General features: G+C 36.4%; 3 protein-coding genes and 1 long non-coding RNA gene across 5 annotated transcripts; all 4 read right to left on the bottom strand.

Moving 5' to 3' along the window:
• Positions 1–712: 712 nt before the first annotated feature.
• LOC122146438 lies at positions 713–2,127 on the bottom strand. The gene is made up of 3 exons (XR_006160994.1): positions 1,719–2,127; positions 1,548–1,617; positions 713–1,031 (listed from the first exon to the last, which is right to left on the bottom strand). It is a non-coding gene; the product is annotated as an uncharacterized LOC122146438 (long non-coding RNA).
• Positions 2,128–3,436: 1,309 nt separating this feature from the next.
• LOC109097976 (protein ZNRD2-like) lies at positions 3,437–8,020 on the bottom strand. Of its 2 annotated transcripts, none has more exons than XM_042765137.1 (4): positions 7,887–8,020; positions 7,370–7,521; positions 4,783–4,867; positions 3,437–4,700 (listed from the first exon to the last, which is right to left on the bottom strand). In XM_042765137.1, exons 1-4 carry the CDS (start codon positions 7,900–7,902, stop codon positions 4,249–4,251), a joined length of 705 nt encoding a protein of 234 aa, XP_042621071.1. In that variant the 5' UTR covers positions 7,903–8,020; the 3' UTR covers positions 3,437–4,248. The 2 variants fall into 2 exon arrangements, with proteins under 2 accessions (XP_042621071.1, XP_042621072.1); XM_042765138.1 differs by having other exon boundaries at positions 7,370–7,598; positions 7,887–7,995.
• Positions 8,021–8,482: 462 nt separating this feature from the next.
• Positions 8,483–12,492, bottom strand: LOC122146520 (solute carrier family 35 member F4-like). Its single transcript, XM_042765734.1, has 7 exons — positions 12,420–12,492; positions 11,975–12,287; positions 10,857–11,073; positions 10,620–10,745; positions 10,114–10,306; positions 9,865–9,954; positions 8,483–8,913 (listed from the first exon to the last, which is right to left on the bottom strand). Exons 1-7 carry the CDS (start codon positions 12,490–12,492, stop codon positions 8,615–8,617), a joined length of 1,311 nt encoding a protein of 436 aa, XP_042621668.1. The 3' UTR covers positions 8,483–8,614.
• A 1,021-nt stretch (positions 12,493–13,513) lies between these two features.
• On the bottom strand, positions 13,514–19,278 carry LOC109052317 (arrestin-C). The gene is made up of 16 exons (XM_042765136.1): positions 19,164–19,278; positions 18,010–18,035; positions 17,238–17,268; positions 17,067–17,127; positions 16,935–16,979; positions 16,355–16,548; positions 16,051–16,110; positions 15,891–15,967; positions 15,656–15,791; positions 15,490–15,574; positions 15,014–15,086; positions 14,767–14,904; positions 14,454–14,537; positions 14,289–14,312; positions 14,154–14,203; positions 13,514–14,014 (listed from the first exon to the last, which is right to left on the bottom strand). The coding sequence occupies exons 2-16, from the start codon at positions 18,021–18,023 to the stop codon at positions 14,010–14,012; spliced, it is 1,077 nt and encodes a 358-aa protein (XP_042621070.1). The 5' UTR covers positions 18,024–18,035; positions 19,164–19,278; the 3' UTR covers positions 13,514–14,009.
• Positions 19,279–20,099: the final 821 nt, after the last annotated feature.

The following is a 20,099-nucleotide window of genomic DNA, read 5'->3' as shown; positions in this document are numbered from 1 at the left end:
AATGTGATTTTATTATAGAATTAGAAAACCCAAAATCGTTATCTCTAGAATATTTTTTCAATTATTTTATGTGAATTTGTTTTCTTGTATAGTATCTTATACTATGATGAACACGTTATTTTTTTATTTACTGTTTTATGGCGTTATGATTGTTATTGTTAGATACAACCGTCTTACCATGATCTTTTATGTAATAAGTTTGGCAATAATAATAAAAAAGAGGTACAGGTGCACTACCACCTCACAGCATCACTAACTCAACAGTCCAGTACAGTTTCTCTCAGCGACTCTGCAATATCTGCACAAACGAAACGTCGAACAGCTGCTCAAAGATCTCACCTTTGGAGAAGATTGTTGATTTTATACTCTAAAAATGTAAGTATCACTACTCAAAAATTAACATTACCCCATAATGAATTGCATCTTTTGCTCACCCCAACACTTACATGAAATAATAATGATAAATGCCAACCAATAATTATATACATTTTTTTCCTTAAAATTACATTTTAGTAAAAGAAGCAAAATGTATTTTCTGTCGTGACATAGCTATACATGAATATACACTAATGCAGTTGATGTGAATACATCAGTTTTCAGTCAAGCAATTAATACATGAATAGATCAAATATTTATATTTTATTTACTGACAACAAGAAACATGTCTAAATGATTAAAAGAATGTATAAATGTTAGCATCACAATAAATACAGACATGTACAAGTCAACAACACATAAAACAAAGCTTCTTTCAAACTAACTGTTCTAACAATCATGTATTTACAGACGGTGAACCCCACATCTTACTATCATCTCAACACAGCTGAGACAGTTCTGCTGCTGCGCTGTGCTTCACAATCTCACTCTTCTCAACGGGGATGTCGTTGAGCAACAGGATGAGGAAGACCTTGATGACGGCTCTCTGAACCACACTACCTTGAAGCGAGAGCAGAAGAACACATGCAGGACAATCTGACTGCTGCTGTGTCTGCTCCAAACAATCGTGTGCTAATCTCCATGAGCACCACTACCTGTAAAACATTTACACAGAGTTTACAAGTACATGCATTGATTTATTACTTTTGTAGTGTGCTAAACCACTGAACTGGTTCAAAACTGTGCTTGAGCACGGCTCTTTTCTCCAGCTTGATCAGAGGATTGTAGGCCTCTGTAATAAGAGCACTGTCAATCACTTCAGATGAAAGCTCCATCACATTTTTTGATGATGCTTTTGAAGCTTCTGAAAGTCAGCCTTCGTCTTATAAACAGAAACCAGCAGAACAAACTTTACCAAAATCAAATTCTCAGTGTCTTTTGGTGTTTCTCTAGATGCTCTCGCTGCTCTGGGGTCGCTGATGATGAAGAGACCACAGCAGCATCTGGTCCTGATGAGACAGTAAGAGCTGGAGTGATGGAGCGTCTCATCCGTGTCTCTGGACCATTTCCGGATGCTGCAGTGGACTTCTCCATCCTCAGTGCACCACACCAGTCTGTAGACATTTTCATAACCTACAGAAATACACACACACAATACAAAAAGTCATTACTTTATTCTTTTGTTTCAGGTTTTTCCTTTTTTTCCCCTTTCCTTGCAGGTCCTGCTCCACCACAGAAGATCTGCAGCAAATGCACAGAAAACAACAATAAGAAAAGTGCTGTAATAACTGTTTGAAATTACACTAATTAAAATGTTTTATTTATTTTTGTAGTGTACTTACACAAATGCTTTGATGGCAGCATTCCTTCATCAGTCACTCTACAGCAGATAAACATAATCTGTTCCTGTAACGTCCAGACAAGAGTCAAGTAACCTCTGTGATTTATCTGTGATATACTGCATCTGCATGTTGAGTTAGTAACTGATGTAACTCGCTTTTTATCCAACACAAATGTTCCTAAAATTATCAATATTGCAAATGGACAAATAAAATAGATAACTAGTGTTTAGTTACTGTATGTAGATTTGTTTGTTTACATGACTTACACTCATCTAAAGCAGTGTTGACAGTGAATTCTACATAATAGCACACACACATCACTCAGATGCCTGTTTCATGTCTGTTAAATGTGCTTATCTGCAATACTTATTAAAGACTATCCTGTCAGATGATAAATAGACAATTAGTAATAGTCTTAAGATGTATATATGGTTTATGTAAATCCACTTTAAAAGAAGTGTACTTATTGGAGCTCCCCTGTTAGTTATTCATTATAAAACGTGTTTTTACAACACAATCACAAATATGCTATATTATGTAAGTAACAAACAGGGTTTAGATTAAGCCAGGATCAGGCCATAGCTCAATTAGTCTTGTCTGTGAAACCGGAGGATAGCGTCTTTACACCTTTTGCTTATATGTTGCTGATTTTACACCTTAGTTTTAAAAGATTATTAACTCCAAAATCAATAACACTGTATGAAAATAACTTGTACTCTTAAATTTAAATAATTATTTTGTGAAAAAAATATATTCTCACCATTGTAACTCATTGTAACTTCTTTCCAGTTTAACGGCAGTTGGCATCCAGCTTATTGGTGCAATACCGCCCTCTTCTGTCCCGGAGTGTGGATCAGATAATAGGTTTTCCTACTAAAGGTACGCATCACTCACATTGTCCCCTACCATTAATATCTACACACATCTTATGCATCAAATCCTGCCTAAAACCCCTGCTTTCCTTAAAAAACGTAATCAATATTCTACTCTGTGCCCTACTGAAAGCAGCCAACAACTTATCATTTTGACATCTCGCGTGATTCTGTGAGATTTCGACAACTTCAAGTTACGCCTCCTACTTCAAGTTACACCTCCTACTTCAAGTTACGCCCCTGTCTTGCAGTCTGCAGACGTACACGCTTGGCCCAGAGCGCCGTTCGGCCACAGCGTGGCGCTGTTTCTCATTCCCAGCAGCATCTCCTCCCTTTCTTTTCATTTAGAATTTTGGGTTTCAAGGACTTTTCCAGTTGCTTCACCTGAGCCTTAACTTTACTTTGGGAGGAAACATTTATAATCTAAGGGGTCACAGAATTAGTTTTTGCATTTAAAAATAACACAGGGATAAGGAATTGAAAAATGCAAGGTCTAAAGACATTAAAATTCTTTTAACTCAAGCGCCACTTTTTTAAGATATAAATTCTCAATTCTGAGAAGAAAATTAAGAATTGTGAGATATTAACTCTCACTAGCAAGAAAAAAAGTCAGAATTGTGAGATAAAAAGAAATTCCTGTTTTTATTTTTCATTCTGTGGCAGAAACAAGACAAAAAAATAAAAAAAGGAGAATTGTGAGATGCAAACTCTGAATTCTGACAAAAAAAGTAATAAAAAAAAGAAAAAAAAAAGCGAGATATAACCTACGAATTCAGAGGGGGGAAAATGTCGGAAACTAACAGTTGCAAGTTTTTTACTTGCAATTCTAAGAAAAAGACGTCTTAATTTTTGAGATATAAACTCTCAATTACCCTTTATTATTCCCATAAAAGAAACATGCATCCACACAAAGCAGCGCAATGGAATCCAAATGTTCTTCAGCATAAAGACATGTTCTATGTGAATGGGCCCTATTAAGATCCATCACGGAGAACATGTTTTTGCATTTAAAAATGTGAGACATGGGCAGTGAAATGTGGAAAAGAAAAAAATAACCCTTGGTTTTGCATTCCCCTGCAAAAACATGGAAAAACGATGGAAGACTCTGAAGTGGAATACAAAAATGCTAGACACAGGGCAGTGTAATAAAAAAGTGCAAGGTCTAGAAATACTTTTAAGCTGAACTAAGGAGTCGCTGGAAAAACAATAGAAAAGCCCCAACTATCAAACGTATGATGCTGTTATTTGTTACCAAAACAGCACTCACAGCACTGAGATGGATCTGCTGCTGTTTTGAAACACTTCACTTTGCTAACTGTAGCTTTTTCTAACATTGTCACAACATTTAAGTTGGTACTTTCATAAAATGTGGAGTTTTCATCCAATAATGAGTTCATAAAGAAACAAAGTTAAAACTTATAATGTAACTCAAATGCAAACAAATCAGAGAGAAAGAAACAGCCTTTGCAGCTCAAGCAATGTATTTCAACACACGACACAGTCACATACTCAGCCGCTTCAGTACAAACATAAACACAACCGGAACACTCCGTTGAGTATGTTACTATATATATATATTTAAATATATATGTACATGTGTGTGTGCTGTTCGTATTTCGTTATGTGTCTGCTGTTACAGCTCTGTCTGTGGTTCAGTCTTATGAGAGCTGCAGTTCTTTCAAACTACGCAGGGATTCAGCACAGCCTCGGATCAGACTGCAGAGCTGGATACTGGCCTCCACTGACACAGAGTGCTGGAGCTCCTGTGTGGCCCATCTGAGTTTGTGTAGCACTGCCTCCTCTGCGCTTGACAAGGCTGGGTGGTGGTGCAGGGTGTTGCCCAAAGGCCCTAAAGGAGGTGCAGTCTGGAGAGGAGGGTTGGCTGGTGGCAGAAAGTTGGAGCTGACGGTGGGAACAGAAAGAGGGGTGGGCTGTATGGCGGGAGGAGGACCTCTCAGTCCAGACGCGGCCCCCTCGCAGTGCTCCGGCCGGGGCTGCCCCGTGATGGAGGGAGGGGGATCGCTGGATGAAGCTCCGTTAGATTCAGGGAGAGGCTGAGTCGCAAGCTGTCGCTCTCGTACCTGTGACAAAGCTGCCTGGGCATTTAAAGCTGAAAGAGAAATTGAACAAGTCAACAGAGATACACAAGACTGTACATTCATAAATAATTCAAAGACTGCATTTAAACGTACCTGGGTTGTCCTTGTCAATATCGGAGTCCAGCTCTTGACAAGCAACACAGTAATTTTTCTTCTGCTTATCTTGCAGCAGAATTGTCTGCAAATATACAGGACAATTCATTGCATTCCTTAACTTAATAAATATGAATTAAATACTAATCTTTGTAATTCCAGTGGGGTCCATAAACTGAAAATGCTTTTTTTCTTTCCTTTTTTTCCTTTAGAAATTACAATATATGCATCATTTTATTGAAAAGATCACCTGTAACTTTTTAATTATTACAAAAAAAAAAAATTGAAAGTAAAAATGTTTATTTCCAGGTTTAAATCCCAGATTTTGGGGAGATTTGCTTTTCTTTTCTTTTTTAATTTGTTTTGGCAGATAATTAAATGTTGATTCTTACAACATAAGCCTCACTAATTATTTAAATGTTACAAACAGAATTTAAGTCTGTAGCACAGCAGATCTCAAAATGAATATTAATCTGTATTTTATTTTATTTATTATAATATGATGATACTTAAATTTCATTTATAGTACAGCCATGTCCAAAAGTATTGAGAATGACACAAAGATTAATTTTCACAAAGTCTGCTGCTACAGTTTTTAGATATTTTTGTCAGATGTTCCTATGGTATACTGAAGTATAATTACAAGAACATCATAAGTGTCAAAAGCTTTTATTGACAATTGCAATATGTTTATGCAAAGACTTGGTATTTGCAGTGTTCACCCTTCTTTTTCAAGACCTCTGTAATTTGCCCTGGCATGTTGTCAATCAACTTCTGAGCCACATCCTGACTGATGGCAGCCCATTCTTGCATAATCAATGCTTGGAGTTTGTCAGAATTTGTGGGTTTTTGTTTGTCCACCTGCCTCAACACCTTCTACAAGTTCTCAATGGGATCAGGGTCTGGGGAGTTTCCTGTCCATGGATCCAAAATTTCAACGTTTTGTTCCCCGAGCCACTTATGGCAAGGTGCTCCAGCATGCTGGAAAAGGCATTGTTCATCACCAAACTGTTCTTGGATGGTTGGGAGAAGTTGCTCTCGGAGGATGTTTTTGTACCATTCTTTATTCATGACTGTGTTCTTAGGCAAAATTATGAGTGAGCCCACTCTCTTGGATGAGAAGCGACCCCACACATGAATGGTCTCGGCATGACACAGAACTGATGGAAGCACTCACATTTTCTTCTCCGGACAAGCTTTATTCCGGATACCCCAAACAATCAGAAAGGGGATTCATCAGAGAAAATGACTTTACCCCAGTCCTCAGCAATCCAATCCTTTTGGAGAATATCAGTCTGTCCCTGATGTTTTTCCTGGAGAGAAGTGGGTTCTTTGCTGCCCTTCTTGACACCAGGCCATCCTCTGAAAGTCTTGGCCTCACTGTGGGTGCAGATGCACTCACATCTGCCTGCTGCCATTCCTGAGCAAGCTCTGCACTAGTGGTGCCCCGATCCCGCAGATGAATCAATTTTAGGAGACGGTCCTGGCACTTGCTGGACTTTCTGGGGCTGAAGCCTTCTTCACAGCAATTAAACCTCTTTCCTTGAAGTTCTTGATGATCCGATAAATGATTGATTCAGGTGCAATCTTACTAGCAGCATTATCCTTGCCTGTGAATCCCTTTTTGTGCAAAGCAATGATAACAGCACATGTTTCCTTGCAGGTAACCATAGTTAACAGAGGAAGAACAATGATTTCAAGCACCACCCTCCTTTTAAAGCTTCCTGTCTGTTTTTCTAACTCAATCGGCATGACAGAGTGATCTCTAGCCTTGTCCTCATCAACACTCTCACCTGTGTTAATGAGAGAATCACTGACATGATGCCAGCTGGTCCTTTTGTGGCAAGGCTGTAATACAGTGGAAATGTTTTTGGGATTAAGTTAATTTTCATGGCGATGAGGGACTTTGCAATTAATTGCAATTCATCTGAACACTCTTCATAACATCCTGGAGCATATGCAAATTGCCATCATAAAAACTGAGGCAGCAGACTGAAAATTAATATTTGTGTCATTCTCAAAACTTTTGGCCACGGCTGTATAGATTGTCACAAGACAACCAATAAACAATTAAATGAATAAATGTGTGTATAAATATGTGTGTTTTGAAATGTACTTTAAAATGAAGCTGAATTTTCAGCAGCCATTACCCCGTCTTCACTGACACATGATCATGCAGAAATTATTCTAATATGGTGCTCAAGATTATTAATATCTTATAATCAGTGTTGGAAACAATTGTGCAGCTTAATATTTTTGTGGAAACGTGACTTTTTCAGGATTCGATTAATAGAAAGTTCAAAAGAACAGCAGTTGAAAAAACCGTTTAATGCATCCTTGGGGGGGAACAACCATTACCTAAATGATACTGTATGTGTGTGTGTGTATTTGTGTGTGTGTGTATATATATATATAGTTATTGGTCAGAATTGTAATTATGGGGCATATCTACAGACCGTCAATATTGTACCTTAACGTTACTGTATATTTAGTTATTACAATTTACTGAAAGGCTCTTGCATGTACTTTTTCTAATAAATCACTAATTTTGTGAAGTCACAGAGGAATGAATGTGTTTTTCCTTTACCCCACACAGCTCACAGCACTCTCCCAGCATCTTGTAGCCCTTCAGCAGATAGTCTCCCATCAGCTTGCTGATCTTGTCCTGTCGCTCCCGTCGAGCCTGAAACACCTTCATCTCGGCCTCGGACGGAGGCTCCCATTCAAAGTCCTCATCATCTAGATTCATCAGAGCACACAGATTCCTCGTGTGTCCGGGGCATGATGTATACGGATCAGAAACAACCAGCTAGCGTCTGTGTACACGGAGCTTTCAGACAGTTATACCACTTCAGGTTCTCACTAATAGTCAGTTAGGCTAAAACCATTTAGAAGACCTAGATATTATGACTGACCAAAAAAACCACACACCCATTCAGCCAGATAGCCGTTGAGGCGCTAACCTGCTAGCGTCAAGACGTTATTTTTGCGCGCCTGCACATACACTACTTCAGCACGACGGAAGTAAGTCAAGTAAATGAAGATTATTGAATGATAAAAATTGGGAACTCAATAGCAGAATAAGTAGTCTATTCACATTTTACCTGCGTTTAGGGCCATGCTTTCCTCCTCAGCCGCCTCTCAACACAGATAACGCTTCCTGCTCGAAACTTCTGCAGTGAAATGTATGAAGTGCTGTGAAAATGGACTGGCGCCATCTAGCGAGCTGAATGTAGGATCTGCAGTTTTTGTTCAAGTAGGTATCGCTGCAGCCCAAGTACACTTTATAATATATATAATAATATACATGTGAAAATCATGCAACACAATTAGCTACTACTTTTTAAACTACATTTAAAATGACAATAGAAAACACAAAAATAAAAACAAATTTTAAATATGATACTAAAATAACACTGTCTTGACCATACTGATTTATTTTAAATTTACTTATACTGAAAACGGGAAATAAAGAAAATGTTTAGGATTTTTACACATTTAAAACAAAGGTTATGATGGAAAACAAAGAATGATTCTTAAAATAAACATCCTGACATTCATGTTCACTGTTTCACTTTTTATATTTTGAAAATGTTTATATATTTTAAATTTATTTTTTAAATTAATTTATTATTAATTATATTTTTATTTTATATATTTATTAAAAACGTTGTTAAAAATTAAAATTTTTGCCTTTCATTTAATCTTTATTATAATCTTATCATCATGATTGAATCTGATGGTTCTATAATAAAGATATTTTGAATTTCAAACAACATGAAAACAGAACTACAATGTAAGTAATTGCATTTACACAGACACACAAAAGATTTTATGATGTTATCACACCAACACTAGAATCAAATCTAGTCTGCTCATAATATGCTCCGCTGAGTGTCACTACAGCTGGTCTGGGTTTTGCTCTTACAATCCCAGCAGTGTCCATTACAGCCTCCTCTCCTATACTGTCCTCTCGCCAGTTTCCACGCCACAGCGTGTTGATCCAACGCAAAGTGCTCTCGTCCCAGTTTTCTGGAAGCTGCAGCATGAGGTACCCTGCTGAGATGATGCCGGCTGCCGCAGCTCGCACATGACTCATTTGCAGAGTTTCAGTCACAAATGTATCTACAGCTTACGAATGAGAAAGAGACAGCAATAGACTTAACATTAGAAAAAATTCTCAAATTCTCAAAAAATGCAAAAATGAAATACTACACATCAGATTAATCACTTTTACACATCCAGGCCTAGAGTGCTACAGAGATGACATGTTTTTGTAGGAGAGTAGGTTTTTTCTGCAATAATCCAAAAGTAAAAATCCTACTGGGTTTTTGTCAAGGGAACCAGGGAGATTCTAACACCCTGTTTGGCCTACAAAAATACGTCATCACTGCAGTGCTCTATTTCACATGTCTGTGAGCAGTGGTGGAGTGCAGGTTATATGCAGGTATGCGGCATATACCCACTTCTTTATCAGTCGGCATTGCGTATAGCCACTTCTAAATCACTTCTGATGCACATCATTCAGTTGTTCTGGATTAGCCAAACGCATGAGAGTCCAGCACATGAGTAGCTAATCCAATCGCGTGTGAACAAATGCAAATATTCCTTAAAAACACCCAGTAAAAAAGTGATGCGGTCAGGACCGAGGTGTAAATGCTCTCATGCAGTGTGTTTCATTCATATTCAGAAAGTCCAAAACAGCCTCATAGAAGTAATAACTTATGATGTGCCAGGAAATCGCTAATATGGATAAAGACATGCAGCTATCGTAGCCAAAGAAATCTCTGCTGTAGCTAAGCTGAATAAAAAGAAACGTTTTGACTGATGAAACATAAAGACAATAAGCACACGATGCAACAATATATAGTTTATGTGTTTTTCAAGTAATCTCCAGGTTTTAAAAAAAGCATCTAAATAATGCAGTGCTATTTGACATAGCATTTATTAGAGTTGGCTATAGAAACTATAAAATATGTGAAATATAAAATATAAAAATGGAAAAAGTGTTTGTATATAAACAAATCACTGTCTTTGAGGCTTCAGGTCTATTTGACAGCTTATTTATAATCAAATACATACCTGCACTCGCTGGGATGGTCAAGAGAATTCCCAGTGACATTAAACTGGGGTACGTAAATATTCCTCCCAGGTTTAACAGCACATTGAAAACTAGGAGAAACAGGACAAAAAATAAAATAAAATAAAAGATACTTCAGATAAAAGCAAATAAAATTCTGAACTATTATATTTTTCCATGGAATATTTATTATATTAATAATAATAACATTGAGTGGAATCATTATTACATAATGCATAGTCATAAATTACCAAGCAGTAGAGAAGCCATGACACAAAGTTTATCCCAGGGGATGTGCTGAGAGGGAGGCCAGTATTCCACATGTGTGAAATAAAGCAATACACACACCCAGGAGTGGAGGACAAAGCTACACAGACCCACACAGGACAGCATCACACTGGCAGGGCCTGGCTGGACATTCCCTGCATGTTTTCTGAAAAGTACCTGAGACATAAAACTATAAACTAAAGTGAAACTGCAGAATAGTACATTTGTATCAGATGTTTACACACATACAGGTTTAAAGAACACCTTAACCTTATACAGTCTTTCTGGAGGTTTGTAGTGAATTAGTAGACACACAAATTTTAAGCACAAATTATTGTTTTGAGTGTGAATGACTCGCAATTTAATTTGGTTAAACAGTTACAGTAACTGTATAACTTGACAAGATCACTGAATGAATCGCTGTAACTTTCTGAATGAATCTTTTTAGTGAACACTGGGATGAATTCAAATGCCCACCCCTAGTGCTAACCTTGAATAAAGCAGAAGCTGAAGCTGAACCAACTCCCAGTGCTACTCCTGTGATTGAGTCGCTATGGAAACCATCACCATAGGCCAGCATAACAATGCCAGTGATGGACAGGATGGCAGCCACTATCTAAATAGAGAACAGACAAATGCAGAAAAAAAGATTACTTCAAAATTGGCGAAAAAACAAGCAATTACCAAATCACTCACACAACACTCGATATCCTATTTGATTGCTCACCCTAACACCCATGAAGCGGTCCTTGAGTCCAATCCATGAAAGGAGGAAAATAAATGCCTGGCTGCAGCAGAGGATGGCACTTACATCCACTTTGGAGATGCGGCAAAGTGCCAACAAGTACAAATAACCAGATAAACTCCACAGCACAGAGAATGGAGCAGCTCCTTTCAAAACAACCCTTACAGTCAACTCTTCACCCAGGAACAGACTGCACTTTCTGAAGGATAAAATTATATACAGCATGGCACATCCAAATGCTATTAAGTTTCAAATAATACTGACCCTTAAGATAATTCTATCACATAATTCTTTAAGTAATAATATAGGATAGACTGGGCTGGGGCTAGCTGTCACAAGTAGGTTTTGAGTAAAAAGTCCAATAATACAAAGATGTCTTTTCTCTATCAGAGGTAAAGATGAATGCATGCAGCTTTAGTAGGCTGCTTTATAAATCAAAAACTCTTAACTGCATGTGTAAAAATACAGCTTAGTCAGGACGCAGGTGCATGTACAGTACAAATTATAATAAAGCTGCAGCCAACCTCAACTGATATTGCTGAAGGTTTCGCTGTTCCCAACAAATGCCAGCCAGTGTCAGTGATGACTTTGCACTGATAATGGGCTGCTGACCAGGCATTGATTCATTAACGAAAAGCTGTTATTTGTTTAGATGTACTAGAAGCTGAGAGGATTAGAGACTGAAAGCAGCTTGTACTGAACAGCTTAAAATAAAATAAGAATTATGCAATAATGATTATTTGTATTTAACTTGCTTTAACTGCATCAGCAATTTAGAAAATTAATATTGCATGAAAGATGTGCAGCTCAGGTTTGGACTGCAAAACATGCATCTTAACAACATCATATACACTCTATAAAGTTTCCAAAAGGTAGTTATCACAGCAATGCCATAATATAATCATTCTGGGTTCCCTAAAAAAGTGATCAGTTCTTAAAAGAACCATTTTTTTTCTTAGAGTGAAAAACATATTAATAATTGGTAGAATCTTTTTATGCTTTAAAGAACCTTTATGCAATGGAAAGTTTCCATGGATAGTAAAAGTTTGCTATGGAACCATCAAAGCCATCAAAATTCATTTAAAATGTTTTCTTCTAACCTGAACTCGGTTGTTGGCAGCTGCTTCTGTTTCTCCGTGAGAAGATGACACAGATAGTAGAGCGGAAAAAAGAGAATGTTCCAGGTACTACAAAACCAAATGATGAAGAACGGGGCAGGATGTCTTATCAGAGTCTCTTTAGCACTATTAGTACCCCAAGCCCAGGAAACAGCTACACAAGCCCCTAATATTAGCCCAGATGTCACCTTCCGTACAGCTCGGAATGGACATCGAGCGCAGCAACGTTTAGATGGTCTTTCTGCATCAGATTCATCCTGAACTAAAGTCTGCTCCTGAGGATCCTTCTCAATTGCTAAGAAAAACAAAGACAAGACATTTAATTACAGGATTACAAATGCCACTCCTTCCTATACTTCTACAATAACAGATTTCCATTCCAAGAAGAAAGCTCCAATAGACTATATGAAGAGTTGAAAATCATTACCTGGTGTGGACAGGTGAATTGTGACAGGTTGGGGTCCAGAGGAAGGAGATATCTTGGCTGAGAGTTTGTTCATTGTTCGTTGTGCTCTCTTAAAAAAAAAAAAAACCTAACTGTATGATGGTTTTTTTGAACTCTTTTTTGTGTGGTAGTATTATAATAGTAGTATTATTTTTTTAGTAAAAAATGATGATTGGTTATTCTGTTGTTATTAATCCCAGGTTTAACAGCTTATAGTCTCACTTGCTAAAAGCTGTTAAGTCACAGTTAGTGCTGATGTTAGTTGTTTTTATGTTGAGGGTATAAATGATATAGAAAAGAGTTAGTTAAAACTAAATTTAAGCAAGTGAAGTAAGGTTTTGCATTGACAGTTGATCAATAATTATACATTATTAATACTAAACTAAAAAAAAAAAAAAAATGTCTAAATTAACCGTTTTCTTTTTTCAAATCATATTTAACTCTGCTGAATCAATTTAAATCATTCATTTATACTAACGAAGGGTTAAATGAGGCAGAAATAGCTCTTTAAGGTAACAATTGCACTTTTTAAAGTGTGTAAATATGATGGTATGAATATCTGTATCCATAATTAACTTTACTTTGACGTCTGAACTTTATTAATCCAGATTTTGGCAGATCATCAGCACTGGACTATTCAAAATACTGATGAGATGGATGTAATTAGAACCTAATTAAGCCAAGAGATCTGGGTTATGTAATCTCCAGTCTCTAAACTACTGTAGATGCAAAAACCCTAACTTACTCTAGCTAGAATGTTATTTTTCTTTATGAAAAACTGTCGAGTCATTTTTGTCAGGTCATTAAGAGTAAATATTCATATAGTTCTCTGTGACTGAATTGGGAACTATTATTGTCCAGAAAAAAACAAAAAACAAAACAAAAAACATATAGCTTATTTAACTTACAATGATCTTTTGTAACAACATGCCCCAGTAGCTTGGCTCTGATCAACAAATAGTGTCTGAAAATCATCGAACAACAGCAATTTGTTGAAATTGCTTCAGTAATTTTATCAGTTCTCTAAAGTTTAAACTATATTCATGTTATAGTAATTAATATAAAAACATTGTCAATGAAGGTTTTAAAGGTACTTTATTTGGTTTAATCAAAAATTGCACACTTGACAAAACAAGACTCTAGACTCGAGACAACACAAGTTAACACAAGCATACATAATGAGATGATCAAACTCCATACATTGAAATGCATTGCTCAGACACACTTTGTAACCATATGGGTTAATTTATAGGTAAGATGACAACCATTAGGGAGCACTTTCACAAAGAAGAGGCATGTTATTCCTGGACTGAGAACCTCAAGGCAACCATTCACCCCACACTTATGTATTCAAGTTGGATTTATGCTTTAAACTGTCTGTTTATTACCATCAGTATGACCTAGTGAATTTGCAAGTGATACAGATGTGGTTTGTTTGCTGTGAGGTACTCCTGGCATTGTCTGAAATGCCTTTTTGCTTAATGTGGAGCTGGAGTAATGGTCTCGCTGTGAAAGTGCTGAGGGAATGTACTTGAGGATAACATCTGTCCTGTGGAAACTGATACGGGGAATTCAGTCTGTTATAATCAGAGAGGGAGACACAAAGAAAGGGAGTGAGATAATTATGCGCTAAACATTGGTAAACAACATTTGGACATCAGTTTCTTAAAAACTTGCCATGGATATAATGATGAGAAAAGAGGGTGGTTTTTTTACCTTTGGGTTTAGGGTGCATCAGGGTCAGAGGCAGCTCTACTGTCACATCACTGTATGGAGGAAACAAAAGGTTAGATAAAGGGCCATTTCTGATTTCCCATAATGCATTTCAGCTGCATTTCATTTTTGATTTACCTTGCTGTCAAGCCTCCCAGCAGCCTGAAAAAAGAGAAATAAATTTATAAATAAAACACTACTAATAATTATAATAGTAATGATACTATATCTAGAATTGTCATTTATTTATGAACAATTGTTTAGCACAAACTGGACGAATTTCTCAAAGAAAGCAATCCTCACCCTCCTCCTGATACCATGAGGTTAACCTTGATCTTGTAGGAGACCAGGATTCCCAGGATCTCCTTGTCCATGCCGCTCCTAATTCTGAAGGAAAGAGAGAAAAGTAAATGGGTAATTAGCAACTGATAAAAAAATAAAATAAAATAAAATAGTTCATGCATTTATGTATGAACTCAAGTCAGATTAGAAGTGATAGATACTAAAGAGTTCACAGTACAGTTCCAATTACTTTATTATAAGCAATATTACTTCATTCTGTGGGAGCTCTGTGAAACTCTTTATAAAAGTTTGTAAAGCTGAAACAAACGCTCACATAGTGGTTGAGGCCAAATTGGTGTCTTCATCTTTAAGCCTGCCGTCCAGCGCCAGGCCACGTTTCTCCTTGTTATTTGCCAGCAGAGGAGTGATTGAGAGGGTTTTATCAAAAGTTGCATTTCCTTCTACAGTTTCCCTGCAGAGAGCATGTAAATCACATAGTTTTGAGAACTTAAGACAGATCACTGAAGAGATCTTCACTATGACTGGCATACAAGCATACTGTCGAAGAAAATAACACTCACCCAAACTCTTCACACAGCACATTCTTAGTGTATTTGTCGGCTGAATACAGAACGACGTCTGTGGTTTGGTCAACTATGAGGATAATGGATGCAACATCAGTTCATTTGAATATACAGGTATATGTATTATACTGCCTGCTGGAATACTCAATTCTGATTGGTCAATGACGGCATTCTGTGGCTAACTTTTTTTTCTATAAATTATAATGACTACTAAAATGTAAAATTAACTGTTGTTTCTGGCACCTGATTTCCCACATAAATCTACTAATTATATTTTATATTGTTCCACTCCATGGTCTTATTCTTTTCACATTTTTAATAACTTAACTCATTTCATGTCTATTTATTGACTTATTTCGAAGTAGTCATGTAATTAGTTGGATAATAAACAGTCAACCATTTAGCAGTAAGCTACATTATTTGTTATATATACAACCTGTGAATTATTTGAAATTTCTTTAAATCTATCTCACCTGTAACCTTGATTTTTTTCACAACTTTGTTGGTCTCGTTCTTGATCTTAAGGGTGACGGGGATGGAATCACCATGGTAGTAGATCTGTCATCAAGAGGAAAAAGACACATGAGTTTCTTCTTGATTTGGTAAATATCAAAGCCTGCAGTGCACAGGGTTACATACTTCCTTGTCCAGAGAGGCTTCCAGAAAAACAGGCTTATCAGACATCATAAAGCTCTTGCAGAGCTCCGCTTTCTGTCCAGATCCTGTGTTATCAGGAGCAAACTGGATTTTACGAATGACAAGACGGCAGGTGTCCCTGTAGAGGGAGAGGACAGAACAATGGTTAGTAAAGTTCAGTGAATTAACAGTGTTTTAACATGGATTGAATGTGCAAAATTTCCAACAACAAGCTCACTTCTTGTCGATCTTCTCATCGGGGTCATCAGCTGATTTGGCCAAGTAGGCCTTGACCTCAAAGTCAACACCGCAAGCCTGCAAGAACAAAGCCATGAGCAAGTCCATTCAGCGTATTTCTATTTGAAAATAATGTATGTCATTCAGTCTTTGCATCTCACCTTTCCTTTGTCATCTGGGCCAGGCTGAAGTGTAACAGAGCAGGGGAGGTTGGTAGGAATCTGAAAGACAGTTCATTTCAATTAAAGTCCTTTCAGTTCTATGCAGATTATTCTATGACAAATAACAAGTAATAAGTAACAAATAAATAATATAATAAAAAGTAACATATATATGTATAATGCAAATAGGGGTGTTGAAGGGGTGTGTTAAAAATATCAGTCCTAATCATTGCCTGTGTTATTTTAGTGTCTGATTCACAGTGTAAAATAAATATTCTGTTGTCGGTACTGGCAGATGCCTTACATTAAAAGTGAAGGCATGACCCTGCTCTCCAGCTTTCTGTAGGAGAGTGTTATGCATCTCTGTCAGGGTGGGTTTGTGGCCTGCATCAGGATATAGCTGTATGTGCTGAATCCAGATGTCTTTTCTGAAGGAAAGCCCGATCACATCCAGGTCTTCACGACCATAGCGGAAAGCACAGGCCAGCTGAATCCAAACTGCATGAAGCAAGAAACTGGTCAAACATTGTTTTTTGTTGTTGTTGTTTTTTTTTACACGAATCCAACTGTATTTTTTTCTCTATTGTTTTAAAGTCATTTTTACATTTTAAATTGGAATCAAGGTTAGAGCAAAATGTCAAAAAAGCAAAAAGCTAAATGTTTTTTTAATCACAGGCTTTTTTTTTTCTTTGTAAAATTCTTAAATACCTAACTAACTAACTAACTAACTGACTGACTAACTAACTAACTAACTAACTAACTAACTAACTAACTAACTAACTAACTAACTAACTAACTAGCTAACTAAATAAATACATTTCTTTATTTACTTTTATCATTAAGTATTGTTATGTTTTGTTAAGACACATAAATACCGACAGTACCTTTTCTGTCTCCAAGATCTGCAGGGTCGATTTTCAGTACACCCTCTGTTTAAAATAAGAAACAATTAAAATTTAGTTGTTGGACATTACCTGTTGTCTGTGTTTCAATAATAAATGCAGACAGTTTCTCACCAACAGCGTCAACTGAGTCAACATGGTCAACATAGTCTCTCTTCCCCAGGTAGAGAGTGAGCTGAAACACAAACAGTGCATTACACACGTTTTGTCGGATAATGTAATATGAAAATTCAAGATGCATCTGCATATTGAGGAACTGACAAAACAGAAAGAGTTCAGTCATACCTGGCCATTTCCACTGGTCTTTTTGAAAACTCTTTTTGAACACACACACACACACACACACACACAAATAATAATAAATAAATAAAAGAAAGAAAAATGGGAAAAAGAAACAGAAAGAAAGAGTTTTTGGAATATGGTTTGTGGTGTAGTAAATACTGATAAAACAAGAATTTAGTTAGTGTTACAAAAGGGTGGACTCCAAAGAGGAATGAGCTGGGGTCACTTGTCCTATTTGGCCTATACCTTAGGTATTAACCCCTTCAGCCACCTCTACCTGAGCAATGTATTTGCGTTTGCAGGTTTGACCTTCTTATCCTGGGCATTTATCAAGCTGTTAAAGCTTAGTATTTTAAGACACTTCAAAGCCAAGTCCTGGACTACCCTGTGCTAATCCAGGCTCCATGAATGGAGGCAGCTTGTGTTTACTCCAAAGGGGATGCCTGGTAATTGATTGTGACTGCCAGCTTATGACACGTTCATGCTGGACTCCAGTGAATGTTTCCACTTAATGATCTATTCTAAACTTACAACAACATCCTCACAGACACATGTAATGGTTTTTCAATATGTGCTGCTTCCCATCCCATCCCATCCCATCCTATCCTATCCTATCCTACTTAGATATGTTAATTTATGATCTCTCAAATGATTCAAGACATTAACAATGCTTGCAGTTTTCCCCAAGTTTAGAAAAAACAATTTGGCAGCTGTTTTTTTGTATGATAGCTGTTTAAATCTTCAAAGGTAAGAGCAAAAAGGAAAGAAAACTTACTTGTCTGTCATCATACAAGGATTTTCCTGAAATAAATAAAAAAGAGAATATTATGAACAGTAAAAAATTCAGATGTTATCAAAAACAACAGGCCTGTTGTCAAGGTGACAAGACTGTGAGTGTGAGTCAGTGTTAGTTAACACTGAAAGCATAGAAACTTCTGTTATTTGATATTAAATAAACTTGAACAGAAATTAAATATACAGCCAATTTTAACTTATTTTATTTCAGCTAGTTGCCAAGGCAACCAATCTCACTTTCTCATTTGTAAACAACAACAACAACAAAATAACAAAAACTTTAACTAAAATGAAAAAGAAAACAGAAAATAGCAATATTAATAAATACAAACAAAATCTATAATAGCACCTCAGTGATACTAACATTGTGTGCATCTGTCCCTATCTTTATTGCCTATCACTATGTGTGTATAAAAAGCCGTGATGTGTTTTTGTGTGTGTGAATGTAGTGATAATCTCATCCAATGAACTTTTCTTTTTTCTCTTATTTTTCTTGAAGATAAATCTAAAATGAGGCATTGCTCATCCAGGGAACTCAGATGCTTTGCCATAAACCTCTCTAAACGTGCAGAGTTAACTAGGCTTTAAGGTTCTTTTTACATGCAAATCACATGGAATATATTCAGACAAAAACTAACATAAAAAATAAATCCGAATGTGGACAATTTACATTTCAAAAAGGATCAAAATAAAAAAGAGACACTAAGAAGTTGTCAATTACTTGTGCATCTTATCTAGGCTTTTATAAATGCATTAAGCAGTAAAAAAAAACATGTGGAAACCTGTCAAAAGGTTTAGAGATTTTTTTCCTTTTTGTTTTGTTTCTCAAGACCCTTTCTTTTAACTCTAAAGCACATGTTCAGATACACAGCATGAGGTTGTTAACGCACTGCTGTTCATCCCTGTCCAAAATCTGTTTTGCTAAATTGAACGGCTCTTCACAGGAAGACAATCTAAATACAATCAAAAATTGGTTGCACACACGGGCTAAATTATTATTCATTAGGCCCTGCCGATAATCCAGGAAAGATGTAGGCCTAATTGTAATGAATGAAGTCAGTACAATACTGTATTGAATACTGTATTGTTATTGAACCAATGCTGTCCTATAATGGAAAGGCACTGAGTTCTTACCTTTGCACTGGTAGGGCAATAGGGTGATCTGCTTCCTCTCTCTGGTAATCCGCAGCCTGTCTGGTGAAGTCAGAGAGTGCAGATGCAGTCAGAGGAGCAGGGTTTTATACTTGGACCTTTGCTCTGCTGGCTTGGGCTGCTCTGTTGTAGACACTGCTGTCTTTCTGTCAATCCAATTAAACACTTAACCTGCTATTTAGGGCTACAACATGTTTATAAATAAAAACTGGGAATTAAACCAAAGATCTACAGGGAAATTGCAATGGCTTAGTGTAAAATGTATGACATTTCTATCCCTGGAAATGTTATAATGACAGAGTAATATCTTGGGACAAGATTATGTATCTCAATGTAGTCCAGTTTAGAATTGAATTGACTTGAATTGAACCAATAAGTCCTGTTTATCTTTTTCTTTTTTACTTGACACAAATGTATTTTTGATTCTAAATCAAAATTATTTGTCATACAGCTTGTTACAGTAACTTAATAACAAACAACAAGCTCATTCCATATTTTAAAGAAGGTACAGTTTGATACAGTACATTGAAGTGTTGAACAATTTAACAGAAGTGCATGAAGCATCTAAATACATTTTGGTAAAATGCATACATAGTTTTAATATAATATGACAATAAAAATGTAATTAATTAATTTAATTGTAATATTTAATATACTGCAGTTAGTCTTTATAGTCTAAAGACGTGGTATTTTTTGTGGAATAAAAATCAGAATAATAAATGTCAGCAAACTGTTAAATTCATGTGTCAATCAGTTAAATAAATAAAAAAAAACTGTAGTACTGTAGTAAATGAGGTGAGAACCTCAAATCTGATCGTGTTGATTTTGCATTCCATCATTACCTAACTGAGCCACTCAAAATGCAAATCTTTTTCTTTAACATGCCCTCAGAAAATGTAAATAAATGTAAATAAATAT

This window comes from Cyprinus carpio, chromosome A10, assembly GCF_018340385.1.
Source record: "Cyprinus carpio isolate SPL01 chromosome A10, ASM1834038v1, whole genome shotgun sequence".
In the NCBI taxonomy this organism is placed as follows: Eukaryota; Metazoa; Chordata; class Actinopteri; order Cypriniformes; family Cyprinidae; genus Cyprinus; species Cyprinus carpio.
The sequence above is the reverse complement of the archived record's forward strand: the minus strand, read 5'-3'. Positions and strand labels throughout refer to the sequence as shown.